Source organism: Aotus nancymaae, unplaced genomic scaffold (genome assembly GCF_030222135.1).
Source record: "Aotus nancymaae isolate 86718 unplaced genomic scaffold, 86718_ANA_hifiasm-v0.15.2.pri h1tg000095l, whole genome shotgun sequence".
Taxonomy (NCBI): domain Eukaryota; kingdom Metazoa; phylum Chordata; class Mammalia; order Primates; family Aotidae; genus Aotus; species Aotus nancymaae.
Genome location: NW_026988510.1, coordinates 4404945 through 4429853, shown reverse-complemented (window position 1 = coordinate 4429853; position 24909 = coordinate 4404945). Strand labels below are relative to the sequence as shown.

Genomic DNA, 24909 nt, shown 5'->3' with positions numbered 1-24909 from the left:
TTCAGAAGGGGTGCCTTGCTGCTTTTGGAGTGGTAGAGAGGAGAGTGGAAAATGGAACATAAAACGCCAAAATGAGTGGCGCACTGAGACGCGACACCTCGGAACCTGACCCTGGACGGCCTCAGGGAGAAAGTGTGTCCCAGCTGGGGAAAACAGTGTGAGGCAAGGATGTTTCTCTCTCTCTGTCTTTCTCTTCCGGGCTGGAGGTTTGGTTGGTTATTTGTTTTTTGTTTTTTTTTTCACTTTCTCGTCTCTCAGCAGAGGAGAGGATGGACAAGAGGGCCCGCAAGGTGCTTTGCAGCTGGCTCCTGCTCTCTGGGACCCATGTGCTGTGCTTGGGTTTGCCAGCACCCAGCTGCGCAGGGCAGTTCAGGTGGGCTGCCCGTGAGAGCTTGTCCCCGCGCCTCGCTTAGGCCTGTCTGTGGGCATCAGCTTTCGGAGAGTGCCCAGCACGGTCCCAGAGCCGTGTGTCTGGCTCTCCGTGCTCGGTATCCTACCTGCAAATTATGCATATTAGAAACCAACTTTGGCCGGGCACGGTGGCTCATGCCTGTCATCCCAGCACTTTGGGAGGCCGAGATGAGTGGATCATCTGAGTACAGGAGTTCGAGACCAGCCTGGACAACATGGCGAAACCCCGTCTCTACCAGAAAATTAGCGGGGCATAGTGGTGTGTGTCTGTAATTCGAGCTACTTGGGAGGCTGAGGCATGAGAATTGCTTGAGCCCAGGAGACGGAGTTTGTAGTGAGCCAAGATTGCGCCACTGCACTCCAGCCTGGGTGACAGAGTGAAACTGTGTTGCAAAAAAAAAAAGAAACCAACTTTGATCTTTCAGAGATTGCCAGTGTACTTGACAACGAATGTACTTAAGGACGCACGAGCACTCCAGATAGCTGAGCAGGGGCATTTAATCTCTAGTGCTTGGACCCCACGCTCCCAAAGGCAAGGGAAGGTGCCTTCCGGGCAGCCAGACCGGGAGGCAGGGGGCTCCAGGCCACGTGGGTCCCCCAAGTAGGCGTGGGACAAGGGCTGCACCCCCCAACCATTGAGTGCTGGGAGGTGGCTTGGCTGCTTGGACCTTGGCTGTCACCTCTTCCAAAAGTGCTGTCCAGATGGGCTTCGTGGCGCTGGCCCCGTCGTTGGTGTCTGTAGCCCCTGGATGAGGAGGTGGCTCCTTGCTGGCTGGAGCATGGACTCGTGGCCTGTGATCAATGACAAAGCCCACAGGCAATGATGGGAGCATCAGGCAGTGGGTGGCACAAGAAACTGCCAAGCCACAGGCCCTGCTCTGTACCCTCCTCTCTCCTCCTCCCCCTTAATTATTTTTCTTGGATGTTGTGAATTCAATCTTCCAATAATCGCAGGAGACGTCTTCGGGTAAGGCCCGCTCACATCTTCGTGCGCCGATAGAAGTTGTTAACTGAATAATGTTGACTTACACTAGGGACCCAATTCTCTCTGAATATAATTCCCCTTCGAGTTACTCGGAGCTTCCTGGGGAAACCATAAAAATAATAAACACGTCTCGATATCAGAGGTTGGTGATGCTGCTTCAGATTCTTTTGGAGAGAGAGACGGAGGAGAATAAATAAATTACAGTTAATTTCTAAAAGAGGATCACGCCACAGGCCAGATGATGAGGTGAGCTGGCGTCACGGGGCGGTGCTCCGGGCCGAGGCTCCGGGGCGAGGCTGAGAGCACCCCCTGCGAGTCGGGGCAGGGGCTCCCTGTGGACAGTGCTGGTTCCTGGGCTCCACACTGGACCTGCCCCCAGTCTGGAGTGTGGGTGACAGAGGTGGGGGTAGTGACACGGGACCAGCCGGTTCTTGTGCAAAGTGAAGGTTGGGGATTGTGAATCAGTGGAAGTGGCGCTGGGGTGCATGTTGGGATCTGGCTTCCTGGCCACATGCTGCCCTGGCCACCTGTGACCGCAGCCTCTTGCATCTCACCTCTGTGGTCTTCTCTGGACCTGAGGCATTGCCAGAAACGGGCTGAGGCAGTTGGAGGAGCTGGAAGAGACATTTAGCACAGGCCCTGCCCTCTCTTCCTTCCTCTTTCTCCTTCTGTCCTTTTCTCTTTTCTTTTTTTTGAGATCAAGTCTCGCTGTATCTCAAGGCTGGAGTGCAGTGGTGCAATCTTGGTCACTGCAGTCTCCAACCAGGGTTCAAGCAATCCTCCTGCCTCAGCCTCCCGAGTAGCTGGGGCTTCAGGCACGCGCCACCATGCCCAGCTAATTTTTGTATTTTTAGTGGAGATGGAGTTTCACTGTGCTGGCCTGGCCGATCTCAAACTCCTGACCTTGTGATCCGCCTGCCTCGGCCTCCCAAAGTGCTGGTATTATAGGCGTGAGCTACTTGAGAGTCTGAGGCAGGAGGATTGCTTGAGCCCAGGAGTTGAGGCTGCAGTGAGCTATGATTATACCACTGCCCTCCAGCCTGGGCAACAGAGACTTGCCACCTAGAAGACAAATGAGGCTGTCACCACGGGCAGGGCTCTGAGACTCTTCCTCTCAAAATTGGGAGGGCAGCAGATGTCCTCCCTGTGTCAGGGGCCTGGCAAGGTCCCTCCTGTGTGGGGCCCCCGAAGCCGTGCCCGGCTACCCCTCTGGGTCTCTGTGACCTCCGAGGGCGGCTGCAGGTACTCTCCACGCATGTGCTGCCACAGCTCTATACAGCCAGACACCGGGACCTTCCTTCTCCAGGCCTGATCCATCCACGTGGCTTCTTTGAGCTGCGTCTGCTTTTAAGGTGCCACCTTGGGTTATTAACGGGAACACTCACGGATGTGGGGGCAGAGCGGTGTGGGGACTTCCCAAAGTTGAGAAGCAATTTGCTGGCTGAGCCAGGAATAGAACCTGAGCCAGGCTGCAATCGCCCTGTGCTCAAATTGCCAGGCAGGCCGGTCTGTGCAGGGAGCGGAGCTGGGAGGAGGGGGCTGGGCCTCTGCGGTGCCTCGATGCGGGCCAAGGGGAGGGGCTGGGAAGCTGTCACCGGGGCCTGATGGTGAAGGCCAGGCCAAGGGCTCTCTCAAAGGCCACTGTCTTTCGTGGGAGAGGAGGGTGTTTGAACTCTGGGTGAGAGGCTGCTGTTGAGAGGTGGCGGCTGTGGCTGGACAGGCTCTGGTGTGTGTGTCTGTGTGCTTCTTTTAAGATCATTTGGGAGCCTTGTAAACACACACACACACACACACACACACACATACCCCAAAAACCCAGGTGGCTCTTTGCAAAACACTCCAGCTATGAAGCGGGGAGGGGCTGGCGTAGCATCGCAGATGTAGAGACTCCGAGGGCTGATGAAATAAACCCATCCTTGTCAGTTGGGGAAAGGCACTCAGCAGTCCTGGACAAGACAGCGTGGGGTGTATCCTGCAGGAGATTCCCGTGTCCTTTTTTGGCTGGGCTTATTTTGGGGACAGGAGGGCTGCTTGGCGCTGATGAGAGGTTTTGTCCTCCTAGGGGCTTCTTGATTTCATTTAGCTCGGTTTCCTCTCCAACAGCTTGGCTCAGTGAGCGCCTGGCAGGGAGCGAGAATGCCAAAGCCACCCCAGGGTGAGAGGAGGGAGGGTCAGCTTCCACCAGCGGGGGTTAGAGCTGCCATCCAGGAGGACTCCCTGGAGGAGGCAGAATTTTAAGCCAGGGCTTGAGGGAAGAGGTTAGGGCTTGAATAAAAGAGATGGGGCTGTGCTGGGGAGGATACAGCAGGCCCAGGGAAGGGTGGTAGGACTGGGTGAGTCTAGAGAGACTCTGAGACACTTCTAGAAGCCCGGTGCAGTCCTAAGGGCCAGGAGGGAGCCTCGGAGGGGAAACAAGGCCTTGGGAGCCCCAGAGGCAGGCTGAGGGAGAGGGGTGGCCGGAGGGGTCGGGGTGTGTGGGCAGCAGGGGTGGGGCAGCCATGGGTGTCTGCCAGGTTCACGGCAGAGTCAGGGAACCTGGCAGCAACTTCTCAGGTACCAGCCGGGATTGCAGGGGCCAGGCCCGTGGGGAGGAGGCCTTTCAGGGCGGGAGCTCGCAGACAGAGGCCTGAGGAAGGCCAGGCTAGGCAGAAGGAGGCAGAGCACTAGCAAACAGGTAGAAATGAGGCCGGGCATGACCCGTGGACCCCCGCCTCCAGGCTCACCTTCAGCTTGGGGCCCGCGGATGCCCAGAAGGGCCAGAGGCAGCTGTCTAAAACCTCCACGCCAGGAACTTCTCTCGGTGAAAACAACTGTCCATCCAACCTTCCCTTTTGGATTATTTTAATTTGTGACCAAATTATAAAGAATAAACACAACAAGAGCCAGAGCAGAGGGTTCCTAGCAGCCGTCCTGAGCTAGGGGGCCCAAGCCTGGGCCTTGCCCCGGTGTCCCCAGGGCCCGCCTCTCCTGCAGTAGGCGAGGGCAGGTGGGGCTGCCTGGACAGCAGGGTCTCCTCTGTCTGCCTGCGTCCCTTGTCGAGGCTGCGAGTGATAAAGGCAACTGGGATTTGATTGTCCAAGTGACAGTTTGTGATTTTAATGACAAGCAGTAGCGTATTAATCAAGACATTTGTCAGGAGCACTGGGAGGTGGCGGGGAGGGAGTGGGAGGAGAGAGAGTGCTGTTCTAGAAGCGCCTCCGAGGCCGTCCAGGGAAGCTGCTGGTCGGGTTTGCAGCAAGGATGAAGTCAGAAAGCCGGGCTCATAGCGGGCACTCGACAAATGCTGATTTTGAGCAGCCAGGGCTGCTGCCAGGGCCGTGTTAGCAGCACACAGCGCCCAGGGGGCTTGTTTGGAGGCCGAGGCAGGGGCCAGGCAGGGGGCAGCCTGTGGACCGAGTCACAGGCCTGTGCTATTTGATACGTAAGAGAACTTTGAAGGCTTTTAACATGTGGTAGAAAATCAGGAAACAGGGACTCAGAAATAAGAGTGTCTGAGGATCCCTGGGAGACTTCTTGGGGGCTAACGGAGACCTTGGGCCCTGCCAGCCTGGGGTTCTGGAGTGCCTCCTGGTGTGAGCCCACTCCCCCTGCCTTGCCCCACCCATGTCTGATCTGGCCTAGGTGCCCAGCTGCTCCAGAACCCGCCCTCCCGGGTGTTCTCTCTGCATGTGGCCCATCTCTGGGTGGTGACCTTGGTGGGGGTCTGTGGAGTGGTGTCCTGAGTCAGCAGATGGACCAGGAAGCCACAGGAAAGCCCCGTACCCTGCCCGAGGACGGCCGCTTCTTCTTCGCCAAGGAGGACACTTCCTCCTGGACTTTTCGGCGAACCACCCAGATTTCTGGTTCACTGGTGTCCACGCTCCGCAGGTGGACGTGTACTCACTGCTACCACAGATGTCCCCGGCTACGGGGGCTGCCCTTGCCCTCCCCTGCCGGGGCCCCACACACTGGCCTCAGGTCAGGGGTCCGGGACTGGGGGCTCTGTGGCCAACTGGTGAGCTCTGCAGGTCTTGCTTCCCTGTGCCCCTGCCTGGGCTGCCATCCCCTCCCCTCCAGGCCTGCCAGGGTCACAGCTGGCCGCTTTCCAGGCGGAGGAGCCGCCTCGCAGCCTTGTTTGGAGACAGGTATGTGCCTTTCAGTGTCACGACCTCCAGCTGCTCAGAGCTCAGGAGGTGGCAAGGCCTGCCCTTCCACATGGGAGAGCCATGGGTGAGGCCAGAAATAGATCAGTGTTGGGGGAGCTCAGCGGGGTGAGGGGACATTGTCACCCCCTCCATCTCAGAGCTTGGGTCCACAGAGAGGGCGCCCTGTCCATGTAAGGGGGTGGGAGGCTGGCCAGGGAAAGTTCCCTGGAAGCAGAATATGCTGGCGCATGGCTGGCTTCTCTATGACCTTCAACCTCAAATGCCCAAGGGTTATGCCCACGGCCTCGAAGGGGGTTTCCACGGGCTGCTTCTCCTAAGGCCTCGTCTGCTTGAGCCTTCTCTGGAAACTGCAGGCCCTGCCCTGCATCTGGCCTCTCCTGGGGATAGGCGGAGGCCTTCAGATTGGATTTTTTTGTTCTGTTTTGTTTTGAGACAGGGTCTCACTCTGTCACCCAGGCTGTGGTGCGGTGGCATGATCATGGCTTACTGCAGCCTCGACCTCCCAGGCTCAAGCCCATCCTCCCACCTCAGCCTCCTGAGTAACGTGGACCACAGACATCTACCACCATGCCTGGTTAATTTCTTTTTTACTTTTTGTAGACATAGAGTCTCACTATATTGCCTGGTCTGGTCTCAAACTCCAGGGCTCAAGCGATCCTCCCTACAGGTGTGATCCTACAGGTGTGAGCCACTGGGCCCCGCCCAGATTGGATTGGTTTTATTTGAGGTGAAATTCATGTAACATACAATTAGCCATTTTAAAGAGTGCAGTTCAGCGGCATTTAGAACATTCATAATATGCAGCCTTCACCTTTGTCTGGGTCCAAATCATTTTCCTTTTTTTTTTTTTTAAATGTAGTTGGTTGACGGACCTGCAGGCCTTGCAGGAAGCATGAAGCTCACAACTGCTCAGCTTCTGGGGAGGCCCCAGGAAACTTACAATCATGGGGAAGGTAAAGGGGGCTGGCACATCAAGTGCCAGATAGAGGGACCAGTGGACCACTCCAAAAGGAAACTCAGAGCCATAAGCGGCCACTCCCGTCTCCCTTCCCGCAGCCCTAAGCAGCTCCTCGGCTGCCTTTTGTCTCGGTCTGCCTGTTGCGGGCATTTCATACAGATGGAATCCTCCAGTATGTGTCCCGTCGTGTCTGGCCTCTTTGAGTCAGCATCATGTCTTCAAGGGTCATCAGTTGTGGCGCGGACTAGCACCTCAGTCCTTTCTATGGCCAAGTAATAGTCCACTGTGTGGATAAACCGTGTTTTCTTCATCTGTCCATCATCTGATGGACAGGTAGGTTTTCAGTTTTTGGCTATGATGAGCAATGCTGATAGGAACGTCTGTGCAGGTTTGGCGTGGATAGGAAGGGATGTTTCACGACTCACTGTATTTCAGGACCCTTTTGGTGGCTGGGTAATTCCAGTGTACACACAGGACACATTTTGTTCATCTCTTCCCCTGTTGATGGTCATTTGGGTTGATTGGATAATCTTTAAAGATGCAGCTTCTGACGCGGGAGGATCCTTGAGATGAGGAGGTCGGGGCTGCAGCGAGCTATGATTGTGCCACTGCACTCCAGCCTAGGCAACAGAGTGCGATTCTATCTCAAAAACAAACAAAAAAAAGGCTACGTCTCTCAGAGGGAAAGCCAGACAGGGTGCTTTCAGCGTCTTTCTTTCTTTCGGTGAATTGTTGCTGTTGTTTTTGAGACGGAGTCTCGCTCTGTTGCCCAGGCTGGAGTGCAGTGGCACAATCTCTGCTCACTGCAGCCTCCGCCTCCCAGGTTAGGTGATTCTGCTGCCTCAGCCTCCCGAGGAATTGGGACTACAGGCGTGTGCCACCATGCGCGCCTAATTTTTGTATTTTTAGTAGAGATAGGATTTCGTCATGTTGCAAAGGCTGGTTTCAAACTCCTGACCTCAGGTGATCCACCGCCTAGGCCTCCCAAAGTGCTGGGATTACAGGTGTGAGCCACCGCCCAGGCCTGCTGTCAGCATCTTCATACTCAGAGAAGCCAGGGCCCTGGGTGGCCGGCCAGGCCCTACCTGCTGTCCTGCTCGCCTTGCCTTGTGACCAGCCAGTGGCCGGAGGGGCTGGGCTCATGCACCATGCTGGTGTGATTCTTGGAGTGTATGTGACATTCTAAGGCCTCTCCTGTCTGTGGGGAGGAGAAAGGAGTTCTGCTGCCCTCATTCCAGGCCTGATGTCCCAGGGCAGAAGTGGTCTCAAGTGACCGACCTCCCTGCCCGTCTGGTCTGGCGCCTGGAAGCGCTTCCTCGTAAAACTGTTTGTACGCGCTGCTGCCCTTCCGCTTCTTCCGCACGGCAAATGGAAAGGAATGCTTCTGAGCTCCAGCTGCATCCCAGGCACGGGACGGGACGTGGCTGTCTCTCTCGTCTTGTCTGGTCCTCATGGGGGCAGGGGGCGTGTTCCTTGCAGGACAGCAGCTAAGGAAACCGGTGCATGGTAGGTGATGTGCCTGGTGCAGCAGCTTGACCGTGTCCATCGTCCCCACCCCACCCCGACACCGTGTGTGCTCTGCAAACCCACATTTGAACGTTTGCTCTCTGGGTGGTCACTGAATGGGGTTAACACGTCTGGCCCGGGTGGTAAGTGGTAGACAGGGTGCTGCCCATAGGGAGAGAGCCAGACACACTGAAGGCCGCTTTGTAGGTGATCGGAAGCCTCAAGTGCCAGGCCAGGCTCACTGGCGGCCCAGGAGCTGAGACCGCATGGCTTGGACTGGAGATATTTTCCTGATGGGAAGAGAAATTGCGAGGAGGAGACACTGCTTCCCTCTGGCTGCCGGGGAAGTGGACCTGCTTCTGCTGTGGCTTCTGTCCAGTTGACATTGTGTGTCCATTGGGCTTGACTGTCATCCCCTGCCCTCCTCCTCCCTCCACCACAGAAGTTTCGGCCCCTGCCCTTGAAGGCTGCGTGGCACAGCACCCTCCAGCAGGCCTGCCAGGTAGACGGGGCTCTCGGCGGGCCGCGATTTTCTAAAAGCCTGCTAAAATAAGACCACTCAGGAACACATGCTCTCCCTGCTTTACATCACCAATGTTGACAGTAGGAGAATTTGGCCAGGTTTCTCTCAAATATGAAAAATGGGAACTAGGCATGCGAGGAAATGAAAACCTGGCATCACCACCCCAGACAGCAGGAGCCCTGGGAAGGCAGGGCGGGTTCTCCGAGCCTCCACAACCTCATCTGGGCACTGCAGTGGTGCCCACTCGCAGGGCCCTGAATGCCAACCTGGTCAGGTGCCCTCACACAGCCGTGCCGTCTGGGTGTGCGGGGGACGGGGCAGAGAGCTTCCGGCCACGGGAGGAGGTTCCTGGCGGAACGTCTCCTTGCCAGGAAGGGGCCACTTTCCCACTGAGTCTGCTCTCCACTGGGCCCTGGAGCTTCTGGGTGACCTGAGAGAGGGGCAGGTTGTGGAGAACAGCTGAGCCAGACTCGCCACCAGGGTGCAGGACCCAGCCCGGATGCCCTACGATCTCCCTGGCTTGCCTTTGGCAGCCCTAGTGGACGCAAGCTCTTCCCAGGATTTCAGACCCCTGGATGGTTGCACTTGACCAGGGCCCTGCGGTTAGCAGGGGCCAACTTGACCCCAGACAGTAACAGGGCAAGGGGCATGTGTGTGGGTGGACTCACTGGTGGCAGAAGGGTGCAAAACTCCAAGGATTCTCTGCCCCTCTCAAGGGTCCGAGCACTGTCCCCACCCCCGTTCCCCTTCCACTGCCTCAGCCTGGCCCCGCCATATAAAGTTTAAAGGTTTTAAATGCAAATATTTCTCTTTTATAGATGCCAGCTGTCTCCAGAGAGCGCGTTTCCTTGCTGTTCAACTTTATTGTCCAATTAGCTTCCCATATCTGGATACTGGAGAGCCTGGGGTGGGGGGGCAGGAGGGAGGGGGGGCAGGAGAGCTGCAGGAGGAAAGAGGGGGGCAGGAGGGAGGAGGGGGCAGGGCCAGCAGGAGGGAGGAGGGGGCAGGAGGGAGGAGGGGACCCGTGGCTCCTGGGCCAGCTCTGGAGCTGGAAGCTGCCCTCTGGGACCTGTATCTGGGTTGGGGTCAGGGAGCCCAGGTCACAGGGTGGGTGCCCCTCCGGAGGTGGGGGCACCCATTTCAGAATTCCCTGCTCCAGAAGGAGAGGCAGGAGCTGGGGGGAGGCTGGTGGCAGGGGTATTCTTTTCTGATTTAGAAAAATAAAAGCCGGCAGCCCCAACGCACACTGCTTCCTTCTACTCCCTCTCCCGCCCGCTTTCTAGCCGCGGTGGCAGCGTCCCCATTCACCAGGGCTCCGCCGCGCTCACAAAGCGAGGCAATTAGAATTGAAAATCTATGCAAAACAGCTGTTAACTGATTGTAAAGGAGTGCAGCTGTGTGCGGGGTGCGGATTGGAACCAGGCGCTGAGAGGGCAGGAAGTGTGGGGCAGCCCGGGGTTAAGAGGAAAACTCCTCAGCGGGGAGTTGGCCGGGCCTTAACCCTTTCCTGTTCCCCTGGAGGTGACCTGGGCTACTGAGGGCCACCTGAGCTGCCAGGGTGGGGCTTTCCCCAGCGTCCCTGGAGAATCTGGTTCCTCCCCCAGAGGGGCAGGCAGGGAGAGGCGGGAGCTGCTTTCCCCTCTCTCCCTCCAGCCTTGATCAGTTCAGCAGACCTTGGTGGAATCTTCAGTCCTGCCCAGGGGCTGGGGACCCTGTCCCTGCTAGGAGACAGGAGGCCCTCTTCCCTTGAGACCCCGATGGCCGCTGGGAGCAGGGAGCCTGGGACTGCAGCAGACACGCTGTGGCCTGGCCTGCAGGGCCGCTGGTGGAGGATGCTGCTTCTCAGGACCTGCTTGGAGACCTTCGCTCAGTAAGGGGAGGGGCCTGGGGATCTGTATTCTCCTTCCCCGCTTCCCATGATTTAAGACTCACTGCACTGGTGATCGCTATCTAAGAGTGGGCTGCAGCATGGAGAGATGAATTCCAGAGGCAGGGATGGGAAAAGCCTCTTGCAAGAGATAAGATGTAAGCCGGGCTTTGAAGAATGGGGAGGATTTCTGGGCCAGTGATAGCAGCAGGGCAGGAAACAGAGAGAAGGGTGGAATCTAAGTGACGGGGGCTAGCACCTTCACCCAGGCGTAGAGCAGGCTGGGGGGCTGAGGGCAGACGAGGCAGCTAGGCAGCCTTCTGCCTCCCCTCAGCCTGTCCTGGCCCCCTGGATTTAGTGCCCTCTTTGGACTTAGGCTCCCCTTACCCTGCACCAGGGCTGGTAGCCTTGGGGAGGGTAGGCCGTAGATGAAGGGGACTTGGGTGAATCCCAGGGTACTCAGCTCTAGGCAGCGAACGGCCCCCTGCCCCGGCCCCCAACCAAAATGGTTTTCAGGCACTGGACAGCTGACAAGAGGTGACAGCATCGACGTGAAGGTGCTTGAGACCTGTCACCCCCCGCAGGTGTATCTTTCTTAATAATCAGAGTGACCATGGCAGGTGGTTACCGAGAAATGCTGCCAGGTGTAAGAGCCACGTCTGGATGAGACTAGTGGTGGAATGTGTGTGCCTGAGGCAGGTCAATTAACCTTCTCAGGTCTCCCCACTCGGGCTGTGTAATGGAGGTCACTGCCTGCCTTGCAGGGCTGAGAGGGCTTCCAGTGACATGTGCTGAGCGGCGCTGGCTCTTGTTAGGTGCTTGGTGAGTGGCAGAGGTGATCTTTAGTTCCCGGGCTTCAGACATCCAGGTCCCTGATACTTATTTGCGGATGCAGGCGCTGAACAAGGTGCCCAGGCAGCATGATGAAGGTGACACGTAGTCCCTACGTGTTGGGAGCAACTGGCCAGGGTGGAGAAGGACCTCAGGTTAGGCTGTGTGCTGTTCTGCTGAGCCCTAGAGGAAGCAGAATCATAAAGCACGTGTCCAGGACTCGTCCTCGACCAAGACTGGGCCCTGTGCTAAGACCTAGTGACAGTCACATGTGGCACCCTCACCCCGGAGCACCTGATGTGGCCTAGGTTGAATGCCCGGGCAGTGGTGATGGTCTGTGCTGTCAGCCTGCCCCTTGCCTTCCAAATGCCTTGCTGCCTTGAACTGTCTCCTCTGTCAGCATCTGCTCTTTGGTGTTCATCCCTTGTCCCCCACTTAAAAAAAAAAAGAGGGTCTCTGTGGGTCAGGCACTGGAGTGCTGTGGCACAGTCATAGCTCACTGCAGTCTCAGACTCCTGGGCTCAAATGATCCTCCTGCCTCAGCCTCCCGAGTAGCTGTGATCACAGGCTTGCACCACCAGGCCTGGCTAACCTTGGCCTCTGTGAGGCGCTTGCTGAAGGCTTGCTGGAATTTTCAGTTTTGTTTCTGGAAAAGCAAGTGTGAAACAGAGCCCGGGGTTTAGTGTGTTTGTTGAGTGAAGAACCACCCACCCCTGCGGTTCAAGGCATCCCTTTATTTCTGGGCGATCCTGCTGGACCTCATGCCTCCAGACACCCCTCTGAGTTCCTAGGCTCAGGGAGTAAGTTTAACGTGGCTCCTGTTCATCTGAGACGGAAAACTTTTTTTTCCCCTTTGGAACAGCATCTCACTCTGTCACCCAGTGTGTGGTGCAGTGACACAGTCTCAGCTCACTGTCACCTCTGCCTCCTGGGCTCAAGTGATCCTCCTACCTCGGTCTCCCAAGTAGCTGGGACCACAGGCACATACCACCATGCCAGGCTAATTTTTCTTTTTGTTAATTTTTTAGAGGGACAGGATTTTGCCATGTTGTCCAAGTGGTCTCAAACTCCTGAGCTCGAGCAATATGCCTGCTTTGGCCTCCCAAAGTGCTGGGATTTCAGGGGTGAGCTACCATGTCCTGTCAGACAGCTTTTAAAATTTAAATCTCTTTTTATGGTGCAGGTGTGATCGGTTCCAGGGCTGTGGAGGTAGGGTTGGAGTTTGTACCTGGGTGTCACTGATGCAGGTACCTGAAACAGGTGAGGGGCTGAGAGCCGGCCTCCCACTCTTGGAGGCACAGTTTAGCTTGGCAGGGGCGAGCAAGCATGCACCAGCCAGCATCCTGTTGCCCTGGCACAGAGGACAGTCCATGGTAAGGAGCATCGCGGGCAGCTTCACCAGAACACGTGTCTGGCTCTGGGAGATGCCTCCGCAGGCCTGGCCCTGCCACCTACGTAGCTCCTTCCAGGCACATGGAGTGGAGGGTGGGGAGGAGGTCCAGGGAAGGAGAGCTGTGCCCAGGAAGTGCCAGCACTATCTGGGGCTGCGGGGCTGTGGGTAGGGCGAGGCTTAGGAAGAGAGAGGAGGAGAAGCCAGCCTGGAGGGTAATGGAGGGCGGCCAGGCTTAGCCCCAGTGCCGGGAAATTAGGAGTCAAGCGACAAACCTCGTTAGCGAGGAGCGCCCCGGCTGCAGGAGAGCAATTCCCACCCTTAAACTCCGAGGCCATGCTCCGGATTACTAATTTCCGGGGGCCGGGCGCACTGACAGTGAGTGTCATCCATCTCCGCCGTGCCAGCCCGCCTGGTGGCCGCCAGCGTTTCCCGGCCAGGACTCACAGAGCGGCTCGCTGCTGCCCCCCGGCGGCCGCGGGGGTGTCCGGCAGCTCCTCGCTTCCTAGGCCTACTGGGCTGGGAAGGGGAGAGACTCCAGGTGTGAGCAGTGTGGGCGCAGCTTGCGTGCACGTGATCTAGAGCAACTCTGGGCCTCAACTTCTTCATCTGTGAAACGGGGACCAGACCACCCATCTCGTAATCCAGGGGAGCTAGATGTACACGCCAGAGGGATTGGCCAGCTCTGAAAAGTAGCCAAGCGCTACACCTCTGAGTGGCCGTTCCACATGCTTTTGCGGTTGCCTGTCGTGGTCCTGCTCAGACAGGTGGAGAAACTCACCCCGCCTTCACCCCCGGCCCAAGGGTCTCTCCGAGGAAGTAGGGAGTAGGCGGTGGCACCGTGTCCCGGTGAGAGACGTGGAGGTGGGGCCTAGGTGTCTACCTGGAGAACTAGGCCTGAGGCAGCTCCCGGCCAGGTGCGAGAGGCTCATTTGCATGCTGTTCCCCTCCCCCCGCAGCCTGTAATCCAGGTGGGAAAGGGGCTGGACTAGTCCCGGAGGTGAATTTTGTTGTTAAGGCTCCGGGCCAGTCGTCGTCCTTTTCTTCCTAACACCTCCCTATCCTCCCCTCCCCCCGCCCGTGACTCCCGGCGGGTGGAGGCGCCCCTCCCCCTCCCAGCCTGGCCGCCTGGGGCCGGGTGAATCCGCCGGCCAGTGCGCGTATAAATTACCCGGGGCCGCGCGGCCGAGCCACCGTGTGGTGCGTAAATTACAGCGTCCGGCCAAGGCCGAGGCCGCAAGGAGGGGCGCCGCCGGGGAGCTGGCGGGTTGTGAGGGGACGCAGCACCCCCCTCCCCGCGCCGTGCCAGGGCCGCCCGGCGTCCGCAGGTAGGAGCCAATAACGGCCTGACCCGGCCTCGCCGGTCCGTTTCCCTTTTCGTTTGTGGTCGGCCCGGAGCCTTGTGCAAGGCGGGGGGGCTGACCCGCGTGCGCCCGGTCGGAGGTGGAGCGGGGAGCGCGGGGCCTGGGGGCGCCCGTCAGACCCCGCCCCCCAGAGGGCACACAGGCTGGTTCTGCTCCCTGCTGGCGCGGGCCCCGAATGCTCTAGGCGGGCCAGCGTCATCGGGAACAGATGGATGGGGGGTGGCAGGCGCCCAGCGCTCGCTCCCGTCGCAATCCGGGCTGGCGCGGGGAACGGGAGGGAGGAAGGCGGGGGAGGTGGGCCCGCGAGGACGGCAGCGTGCGCGCCTGCCAAGCCTGGCGCGGGCATGTCCCGGGGCAAGTTTGGGGCTGGCACGGGGGGCCGAAAGTCCAAACCCGCAGCGCAGCGCTGGGGCGGCCGACCTGGGGGTGCCGGTTTGCCTTCGGTTTCAGAAGTAGGGACGCTCCAGATCAGAGGGGTGTTGGAAGAGGACGAGGAGGGAGCGACCCCGGGGCCTGAGCCCCGTTGGGGTTTACAGCCCAGGCGGGAGAAGGCGGCGGGGGAGGCCTGGCGACCCCGGCCCCTGAGGCCCGCCCCTTTAACCCCGAGCTTCCTGGGGACGCGCCGGCCGCGATGGGTTGGGGGCGGGGCGGGTGGGCGGAGCCGGGGGTGGGGAGGCTGGGGCCCTCAGTCCCTCTCCGCGCTGCCTGTGGGTGCCCAGGAATTTCAGGACGCTCCCTGAGTCATTCCAGTCAAGTGCCTGGGTGAGGTAGGGTGGGGGGGTGCCAGGAATGGGGAGGCGCTGCGCTGGGGCCAGAAGCGCAGTGGGTCGTGCCAGTTTCTGGAGGCGGGCGACCTCGCCTCTGACCGCAACCCCAGCTACTTAATGATCCCCCTGGCAGAGCGGCGCCTCCATGGGCTCTCCAGCCCCTGGGCCGTGGGTTCTTTAAAGAACTAACACCCTCTGCAGCGGCCCGCATTGGGGCCTTGCCAAAAGTTACTTAAAACGGGGGAATGGGGTATGGAATTTTGAGGCCAAGTTCTTAGTATTCAGCCTTTTCTAGTTGGGGTAATAAGGTCAGGCATGGGGGGGGCGTGGGTATTCCGCCTATTTTGTGTCGCCTTATCCCACCCCACGCGCCAAGAAAGTTGTTCTCCAAAAGGCCTCCAGGACACAGAGTTATCCGTCCGCCCATTATTGGGCCTGCTCTTTGCCAGGCACTGTTCTAGGCTCCCGGGACGCGGCTGCGAGAAGTGTGAGGGCTCCTCTCACGTAGCGAGCGTGCTCCCTACTTTTAGAGTCTAGTGGCCGGTCGTTGCCACGAAAGTGTCTGGGACCCCCGAGCAGTACAGCCAGGGGTTCCCGGGAGGGTGGGGGTGGCACCTCCGCGGCCCTGCTGGTGTCCTCGGCTCACCTGGCGGGCCGGGCTGGGGAGGGGCGTGCGCCTGGGCGGGTGGACCCGGGCGCCCGTCGGTGCGCGCGCGCGCGCCTGTGTGTTTGCGGCTGAAACCCGACACCTCCCGCTGGCTGAGGTCAGGGAGCCGGGAGCGAGCCAGTGGCCCGGGAGTGGGCGGCGTTGCGTTTGGGTGTGTCCTCGGCGGCGGCGGCGGCGACAGCAGCAGGTGTTTCTTGGCCGGGGCCCCGGAAGCTCCACCTCCCCAGCGGGCCCGAGCTGCCGCCGCCGAGCAGCCCCGGGTGAGATAAGCAGTTTAGACAAACACTGGGCGACGGTAGCTCCAGCATGTGTCAGCCGAAGCGGAGCTGCGGGGCCCTGGCATGAAAGGTGAGCGCGTCGCACCGGGCCGGGGACGCGGGTCTTCCCCCTCCCCCCACCGCACTCTCCTCAAGTTCGCGGGTTCCGCGGGGGCGGCCGCCAACGGCTTCGGGGCAACTTCCCCGGAGTGTGAGCAGCGATAAGAGTCGGGAGGGCGGGCAGGCGACCAAAGGCCACCCCTTTCCCCCCGCCCGCGGGTCGCGGCTTGGGCGGCCTGGCTGCGGGCGGGGACTCAGGGGCCCCGGGCTCAGCGGGGGGTGGGGGGGTGTAAGTGCGCACGGGCTAGAGGGCTGACAGAGTGGGGGGATGGGGTGGTGGGGGTGTTTCGGAGAGCTGCGGGTGCTCTAGAGCTGGAATGAAAACTTTGCGGCAGCGCGGGAGGGAGCGAAGGGGGTGTCTGGGCGCCCCCGCGGCAGGTGCTGGCGATGGCCCAGGAGGGCGGGCGGGGGGTGGTTTGCCACTGGGGCCGCCCCGGTTGGGGGTTTTGTCTTGTTTCCCTCCCCTTCCCCGACCCCTCATTCCGGGGGAGTTGGTCGGGAGGGCGGGACCGCAGCCTCCCGGGTCTGTGACCCCCACGCCCTGCTTCCCAAGGAAGGGCACGCCCCGGGCTCGGCTGCTTCTCTCCTCCCTCTCCCCCCTCCCCTGGTGGAGCGGCTCCCTGCCCCTCCCCTCCCCCCGCAGAAGATGGCTGCCCCAGCCTGGGAGGTGGGAGAAGGATTGCACATCCGCCGCCCCCCACCCGCGCTGGCCTTTTTCCCTCCCCGGCCCTTCCTGCTCCGCCTGGATGCGCCTCCCCGCCCCCAGCCCTCCCGGGCCCTGTGGCCGCGCTGATGGGCGGCGAGTGGCCCGACCGAGTGGAGCCGATTCAATTATATTGCAGCACCAGAGACACCTCCTCGGCCGCCCGCCTGCCTCTCCAGCAGGCTAATTAAATTCCCTTCATGGAGGCGGAGCGGGAGTGGAGCTCACCCTCCCTGCGCCCGCCCACCCCCCAGCTTCCCGCGTCCCCTCCCCGGCACCGGGTGGGGGACCAGGGGGCCACTGAGAAATGTGTAGTGGAGACTCGAGGCTTAGGCCTTGGGGAGGGGATTCCCAGATTGGGGGAAGGGATACCCAGTGGATGGGGGTGGAGGCTGCGCCACTTCCACGTGGTGGGCCGGGGGTCTGGCTCCAGTGCCCTTCTGAGTTCGAGGGCAGCGTGCTGGCGGTGGGGAGCACCTGCCACCTTCTCAGCTGGGCGGTGGATGCCAGCCGGAGTTGAGTCGCTTTGGCTCTAACAAACTAGCCTTTGTCTGCAAAGTGCGTTTAAAATACACTAAACCCTTGCTGACCCCTGCGGTGCCTTATCTGGGGCCTGAGGGGTAGGGGCCCACACAGGTTGGGGTTTGGAAACAAAAAGCGGGACCACCAAATGGAAAGAGGGCTCCTTTTGTCAATGGCGCCTGAACAAAAGGCCCAGCCGCGCTCCGGGTGGGAGCGTCCCCGCCTAAGCCGATTTCCAGGAGGCGGGGGTGGGGAGGGTGGGGGGGTGGGATACAAAGGGGCAGAGAGAAGGTCTTGGTGGGGCGCTTTGAAATGTGTCCCCTGGTCGGCCGCCTTGTCCACTCCCCGGGATTCCGCGCGCCCACTCCCCAGCAGGGGTCCAAGGGTGGCGGGGCCCAGGTGAGCAGCCTTCCCCGGCCGGCCTCGGTGCTGCTTCTGTTCGAGTCACCTCAGCCTTACTCGCCCTGTGTTTACGGCCGCCTCCGCCAGCAGGGACGGCAGAACCTGAGGCTCAGGCTGCGCCTGACTCAGCCGCCACGCCACAGGTGAGGGCCCAGGGCGCAGGCTCCGGCAGCGGCGTGTGTCATCTCGGCCGCCGGCTGTGCAGGGAGCCGCCCCGCCCAGGTAATAGGGAGACTGGAAGAGGCCCTGGCCTGCGAGGGCAGCGCCCTCTGTGCTTCCTAAGAGACTTTCCGAGAGCTTCGTGTTGGCAGCATTCCTGATCTCCCTTGGGCCGGGTGCAAGGATGGCTTTTGTCACTCTGGCAGAAGACACCAAAGCCAGTAGGGGAAGCGGGGGACCTGGAGCGAGCCACAGTTTTGACGCTCCAGGTTTTCTTTCCTGGAGCCTTGGGGGCGGTGCCGCGCCAGAGCTGGGGAGAGTCAGCCAGGTGGCCTGGGGTCAGCCCCGCCTTGGGAAGGGAGCTGGGGAGGTCCTGGTTCTAGGCACAGTGAGGCTGCGCTCCAGACGAGGAAGGCGGCAAGGTGTCCACTGGGAGCAGGCCCTGAGCTGTTTGGGGCAGTTTTTAGGACCCTGGAGTGTCCGAGTTCAAAGAGGCTTGTGGATCTCCAAACTAGGTGTCTTCACACTGTTGCTGCCGCAGCCTTCCCAAGCCCAATTAAGCTACCGCCTCTGGGTTCTTGAACCCGATCCTGGGGGGTGGTTTTCAGAGCTCTCCAGGTGATCCTAATACAGACTGGGGGCAAACTGAGGCTTGGGGCCAGGAGTGGCACGGCTCTCACAGTAGGAAGCCTCCTCCGGAGGCCCCATGAGCCCTCCCCTCCAGCAGTCACTTCCCTGTCTCTGGGGGAAGTTCAGGGGCTGCAGATCTCAGTACCTTGTGGTTTTAGAGCAGAAGCCAGGCCTGCCTGTGGGCTCAGCATCTCTGGCCCGAGGAGGCGCCAAGTCTGCACAGCGCCACTCTGTGGCAGACCAGGGTCCTGCACCTCCAAGCTGGAGACCACCCCCACCAGCCCTGGAGTCCTAAACTCCCCTTGAGCGCCCCTGGGGCAGATACCATCAGGAGCTGGTACCTCCCACTTTTCTGGGAGAGTGCTGGTAAGCCAGAAGCCTGGCTGCTACCTTTTCCCTGCCCCCAGGAACTCGCAGGGGCTTGTGGAGCCGGCTAGCAGGGCCGGTTTTTCCTGGCCCTGTCTGAAGCCTTGGAATTCCCAGCCTGGGTTACTTGAAGTCTGAGGATCGAACCCCAGGATCAGGCTGGGCTTGGATGGGAATCGTCTCTGGGTAGCATGTGAATTGCCTCTTGTGGCTAACAGCAGGGTCCTCTGAAACCACAGGACTTCCCTCCCTTTCCTGGTGTGCCGGGAGAGCTGTTATTTTAACCTGCAGAGATGCATGTTCCAGATGACATTTCAGTTTGGTGACTGTGCTGAGGCCTGGCCGGCTGGCTTTAATTCCCCCCCCACCGCCCCCCCCAGAGCCTCAGATCTCGGTGCTGTGTGGGACGCCGTGCTGCTGGCTTCACTTCCGCACACTGGCCTTTCTCCCCCGGCTGAGGCCACAGCCTGGGAGGTGACGTTTCTGAGTGTCCCTGTCAGTGAGAATTTATTGAGCTCCTCCTCTGAACCCAGCCGTGTGCTTGCTGCTGGGAGGTGTACAGACAGATGAAACAGGAGCGTGGCCAAAAGCAGCCCTTTGCACGCCTGCCAAACGCACACTCGGGGGCCTTTTAATCTTGCTTCTGCAGCCCTGATCCCCCACCAGCCTCTTCTCTCACGCCCTTGGCTCCAGCCAGACGAAACCACATGCCGCTCTTGACACTCCGGAGTTTGGCCACGTCCCTGTCCTTGCATGGGCTGTCCCAGCAGCCTGGGATTCTCCAGTCTGCTCCAAAGCCCACCTGCTCCTCCTGACCCGATACCCGCACGCCCACCCCCATGTCTGGAAGCAAGTTCAGAGGGGAAGTGAGAGCCACCCCGGGAGGCTGGGGCCCAGTCCAGGCCTGGAGGAAGAAGCTGCAGATGAGGGCAGGCTGGCGCCAGAGCAGCCTCTGGCTTCACCCGCACCTGCAGCGCATCTGTGGAAAGAAGGGACTGCGCTTGAGGCTTTTGTGGGTCCGTGTGACTTGGGGGTTTCTAGGGAGGCAGGTGGAGGAAGTGAGGAGCCTCTAGCGCAGTGGTCTCTCCTGGCTGTACTTTTGAATCACCCGGGGAGCTTTAAAAGCAGCAGTGCCCAGGCTGTTCCTCCAGGCAGTTCAGCCCACCTCTCGGGATGAGGCCTGGGCGTGCAGCGCAAGCTGAGACCCTGGCTTCGCTTTCTTCCACAGTAGCTTCCTAGTCACCTGGGGGCCAGGGCGGGAGGTTGGTTGGTTTGTTTTTGTTTTTGTTTTTTTGGAACGGAGTCTTGCTCAGCTGCCCAGGCTGGAGTGCAATGGCGCAATCTCGGCTCATTGCAACCTCCGCCTCACAGGTTGAAGAGATTCTCCAGCCTCAGCCTCCCCGAGTAGCTAGGATTACAGGCTCTTGCCACTATGCCCGGCTAATTTTTTTGTATTTTTAGTAGAGACAGGGTTTCATCGCTTTGGCCAAGCTGGTCTGAAACTGCTGACCTGAAATCACCCACCTTGGTCTCCCAAAGTACTGGGATTACAGGTGTGAGCCACTGTGCCCAGCCAGGGTGGGAGCCTTTCAATGCTTGACCTCCCTACTCCCGAAGGGCCTTCTCCTGGGGGGAGTCAATGTGGGGAGGAATTCCTTCCCCTAAGCAAGATGGGCTGATGCTGTTTAAGGAGACTTCCCACCTGGGAAGCCAGAGACCGCCTTGCTTGCCCTGGAATTGGATGGAGCACTCTAGTGACTGAGAGTGGACATCTCCCCCCTGCCCCACCTTGCACACAAGACCGGGCACCTCTCACCCAGACGGGCACTGGACATCTCTGGGCCTTGTGTTCGCCCCAGGCAGAATCCTGATGGTGGTTCGTGCCTGGCCCAGGTGTGCTTTGAGCCCTTCCGGAGGGGCTTTCAAATGCAGACTCCCGTTGACATGGGTAGATTTCCTATCCTGAACCGGTCCTTCTAGCTGGAGGTCTGAGGAGATGTGTTACTGTGGCTTTGGGATGCTGGATGGGCGGTGGAGGGGTGGTGGTGCATGTTAATGGTGACATAGACCCTCCCATGTTGATCATCAGAGCCCCACCCCCACCCCAGTGTTCTCAACTGTAAGTTGAGGGTGAGGATGAGATGCTGTAATGGCCGCCCCACGCCCCTGATGGTAAATGACAGATGCGGGTGAGGGCTGAGAAGGCCTGGAGTGCGGGGTGATTCCCTGGCCAGTGTCGGCACATCTGAGAGTTCATATCCGCTTCCTGCGTCGCCTGGGCACTTGTGTTCTGGGCCTCAGTCTTCTAATCTGTAGAATGGGAACGATGAGGTCACCTGCGTCCTGAGGCTGTTGGTTAAAGGCTTTTTTACCCAGTGCTCAGTACAGCCCTGACGCAGGCTCCGCAAGCCTTTGGGCTACTCCTGTTGTTGTTTTAATTACAGACAGGGGCTTGCTCTGTTGCCCAGGCTGGAATGCAGTGGTACGATCACAGCTCCCTATAGCCTCAAACTCCTGGGCTCCAGTGAGCCTCCTGCCGCAGCCCCCTGAGAAGTTGGGACCACTGGTGTGCGCCACCGCACCTGGCTTTTTAAATTTTTCTTTGTGGAGACAGGGTCTCACTGTGTTGCTCAGGGTGGTCTCAAACTCCTGATCTTCAGTGATCCTTCTGTCTCAGTCTCCCAAAGCACTGGAGCTACAGGCGTGAGCCGCTGCATCCAGCTTAGCTTTCATTAATAAGACTCCAGGTTCTGTTCCCTTTCCCTCAGCTCACTCCCTTGCAGTGTTGGGGGTGGGAGAGGGGCTGTAGCCCCTTTTCCCGCCAAGCTTGGAGTTGCTTGTTCTGCCCTGAGGCTCCAGGCACTAAAGCAGCCCCTGCCGAGCCCTCTGCTGGGTCAGCAGCCAGAGGTTCTGCTGTGGAGCCTCGGCGCCCCCTCGGGCTCACACGCACACCACTGCCTCCTTCGTGGTTCGGAGTCTGGGCCCAGGTAGTGGGAGGTGCTTTAACAAACTGTCCCTACCCCAGCCCTGCCCTTCCTGCCTTGGATGGCAGGTCTGTGACTGCAGGCAGCAATGAACAGTATTGATTGCCCGGCTTTTGGTCGAGCAGTATTGATGGTGGACAGGTTAAGCTGTCCCGAAGGAAAATCTATGTGTCAAGCTGAGCACAGGCCAGCTCACGAGTGGGGAGGAGGGTGGGGACACAGCCTCAGGGGCCTCTTCTGTGCTAACCCGGAGTCTTTTCTCTTCTGAGGTGGGAAGCAGAGCCCGGGGATGCCAAGTGACACCCCGCAGCCCCATGGGGGCCTGAAGGGACGGCAGGCGCCTTTCCGTGGTGTTGTCTGTGGCCAGATGGCGCACTGGCCAGGTCTTGATCCCACTTATGGGGTTGTCTCTGGGATTTAGTAACCAGATGGGAAAGACTGTATTCCCGCATCCAGAGGTGCTGAGACTGCCCTGGCCTGTGAGGGTCACAGGGTGGGCTGTGCTCCAGGCACGGTACGGGGATGTTCCCACTCCAGTGCTCTGCTCCTCCCCAGGGAGGCACTGGCTTGCTAGGTAGGGATTATCCCCATTTAGCCATCAACCGGGGAAGAAAGGGGCCCTGGGGATCCATATCCTGCCTGAAGTCACACAGCTGGTAATTGGTAGAGGAGCAGAAACCCATGCAGTCAGATTCAGCGTCAGGCCAACTCCCGCCCTGTCTGCCTTAGAGCCTGGGGTCACAGGCTGATTCAGAAGAGCCTGTTGGCAGCTGAAGCCTGTCATCCCAGCACTCTGGGAGGCTGAGGCAGGTGGGTCGCTTGAGCTCTGCAGTTCGTAACCCTCTCTCTACAAAAAAATTTTAAAAACAAACTAGCTGGGCAGGGTGGGACGGCCTGTGGTCCCAGCTACTCAGGAAGCTGAGCAGGGAGGACCGCTTGAGTCCCTGGTGTCGAGGCTGCCATGAGCTGTGATCACACCACGGCACCCCAGCCTGGGTGACAGAGCAAGACTCCTGTCTCAGCAGAAGAAAAACAAAATTAAACTGAGTTGCCTCACCCAGTCTCAGGATGTGAGTGGATTCTTCCAACTGAATTCCCAGTGTACATTTTTCTTTGAGTGTATTTTTGTAATGTTTTTGCATTTGACATGTGGTATTTTTTCCATTCACTTAAATACATGAGGATCCACTAGACAGCCGATGCTATACTGGGTGTTGAAGACACAAAGTGGAATGCGGTTAAAGCAAAAATTCTTAGCCAGATGGGCGCATTGGAGAGACTTCCGCCTCCCAGAGGCTGCGGATCCTCGTGTCTCTGCCGCCCGTCAGGAGAGTGTGGTTGGTCACCCCGTAACAACAGATAAGAAAAGATAAGAATACGGTTTCGGAATGGCCCTTGTGGAATGCCTGGGCCGGCGCACTGCTTGGCCCTGGGTCTCTGAGCTGTTGGGGAACCCCTTTAGATGGTCTCAGCCCCGGGTCTCTGTGCTGTTGGGGAACCCTCTTGAGAAGGGTTTCTGGCCTGCTCTGTGCCTGAGTTTGCGGGGGAGTGGAGGTGTGTGCTGAGATCGTGTCTGTTCTAAATCAAGCCTGTGTCCTGGCTTTTTTGAACACGTCGTCTTAACGTTTCACAACTAGCTGTTTCCACCTAAATGTATGTCTTCTAAGACTTTGTAGGACTAAGGCAGTTAATCCATCCTTAGCAGGGATGCTGGACCCCTGGAGCCTGTCCCCTGGGCACAGGGAGGACATTCAGCCAAGCAGCTGGCTTCCAGGTGGCAACTGGTAGGATCCTGCGGAGTGACTCTGAATCCACTAATGGCAGGACTGCGTCTGCTGGGATGCTGGAGCTGGAGTTTCTCCAGCCGTGGCCGGCAGCGTGGACTGTGGGATTTCGTGGCCTCTGTGTCTTTGCCCACTGGAGAGGCTGTTGTGTTTGTTTTGCCAGATTAACCCTTGAAGAAGAGGGGTGGGGAGGGCGCTCCTGCCCACTTCTGCTTACCTGCCTAACTCGGGCTCATTCTCCCTCCCCGCCCCCCACCCCCCATGCTCCCACAGTCTGCAAGACAGGAGACATAGCCTGGACTTCTTGTCCTGGTGCACTCCGGGAGAGCTTTGTTACCAGTCATAGTGGGCAGAGACTGCCGGCTCCCAACAGCCGGGTCTGGACTTCGCTGGGAAACTTACAGATTCCTCACTGGGATTCTGGAGGGGTGTGTACGTGGGCATGTTGGGAATTACAGAATCATTTAGATGTAAGCAGTCAGCCGTTCGGCAGTTGACGGGATGTTGGTGACCAGTTTGCCCTGTTTGGTGGCTGGGTTGGACGAGGGAGTCCAGGACTCCTGGCACGTGACCGTTCTGGGAGCTTTTCCCCGACGACCCTATTTCAAAGCCCCATCTTGGCTGTGGGGTCCTTGTTTTTTTCCGGTGAGGCATTTAGTGTTGTTGGGGCACAGCATGTGGGGCTTTGCAGATGGGAGATGAGTCTGGATGAGGAAACACCATTAGAACTTGGAGCGTTCTGGGCCCTTTCTTTTTCATCCTGTATTTCCTCTGCCTGGGTGGGTCATATTGGGGGAGAGGGTGTTAATGCTCATGGGTTGCTATTTGGGAAATCCTGTGCTGTAGGAGTTTGTGGACTGGGTTTGCAGGTGCTATCCGTCTTGACACGTGTACTCCCTGGGGTTTACAGGTAGGCTCTGTGAACTTGGTGAACTACGTAACATGCCGTCTCTGTGTTTTCCTGGGGAAAGGGTCTGATCTGCCACTTTGAACCCTCATGAGAATGGACCTTTTTGCAAAAGCAGATGTGACTGCTTATGACTTGGACAAGCCCTGGCTTGGTGAGCTGACTTAGATTCATAGGCGGGACTCACCTTGGGATTGACACACACCAGAATTGTGGCCTTCATAGGTGTCCTCCGAAGCTGGGCATGGGAAAGGTTACACCCTGATGGAGTTAACGTGTTAACGACATCTGAGCTGCGTGTCCCTGCGCTGAGGGTCGCTGCTGGAGCTCCAGCAGGGCTGTTAGTTGCTCAGACCTGGGTGTGGTTTCAGAACTGGGGAGACCAGGCTGGTGTTAAGGAAGCTGGCCGGCCTGAGGCCATAGGGAGTCGGCGGGGTGGGGGGGGGGGGTGGGCAACTCTGGCAACCTGGAGACTTAGGGACAAACTAAGGGACAAGTGCCACTCGTGAGATTGGGATTTTTCTAGCTTTGATTTTTCAAGAGAAACTGGATACCTTCATGTTGACTTGAAACCTATTTTAGAATGTGGTCCATTGATTCTCATTTAAACGACATAGCCTGACTTCAGGTCAGATAAGAACAGGTTGAAGGGTAAAAGGCT

General features: G+C 59.0%; 1 protein-coding gene across 3 annotated transcripts in view; it reads left to right on the top strand.

Moving 5' to 3' along the window:
* Positions 1-24909, top strand: part of GSE1 (Gse1 coiled-coil protein) — a 120080-nt gene that overhangs the window by 45552 nt on the left and 49619 nt on the right. The window contains exon 1 of one of the 3 annotated variants that reach the window (XM_012466106.2): positions 15687-15762. The exons of the other annotated variants lie outside the window; for them this stretch is intronic. Within the exon in view, the coding sequence (XP_012321529.2) occupies positions 15756-15762 (7 nt within the window). The 5' untranslated portion in view covers positions 15687-15755. Of the gene's footprint in view, positions 1-15686; positions 15763-24909 lie in introns of those variants that run through there. 3 annotated transcript variants of the gene reach the window in all.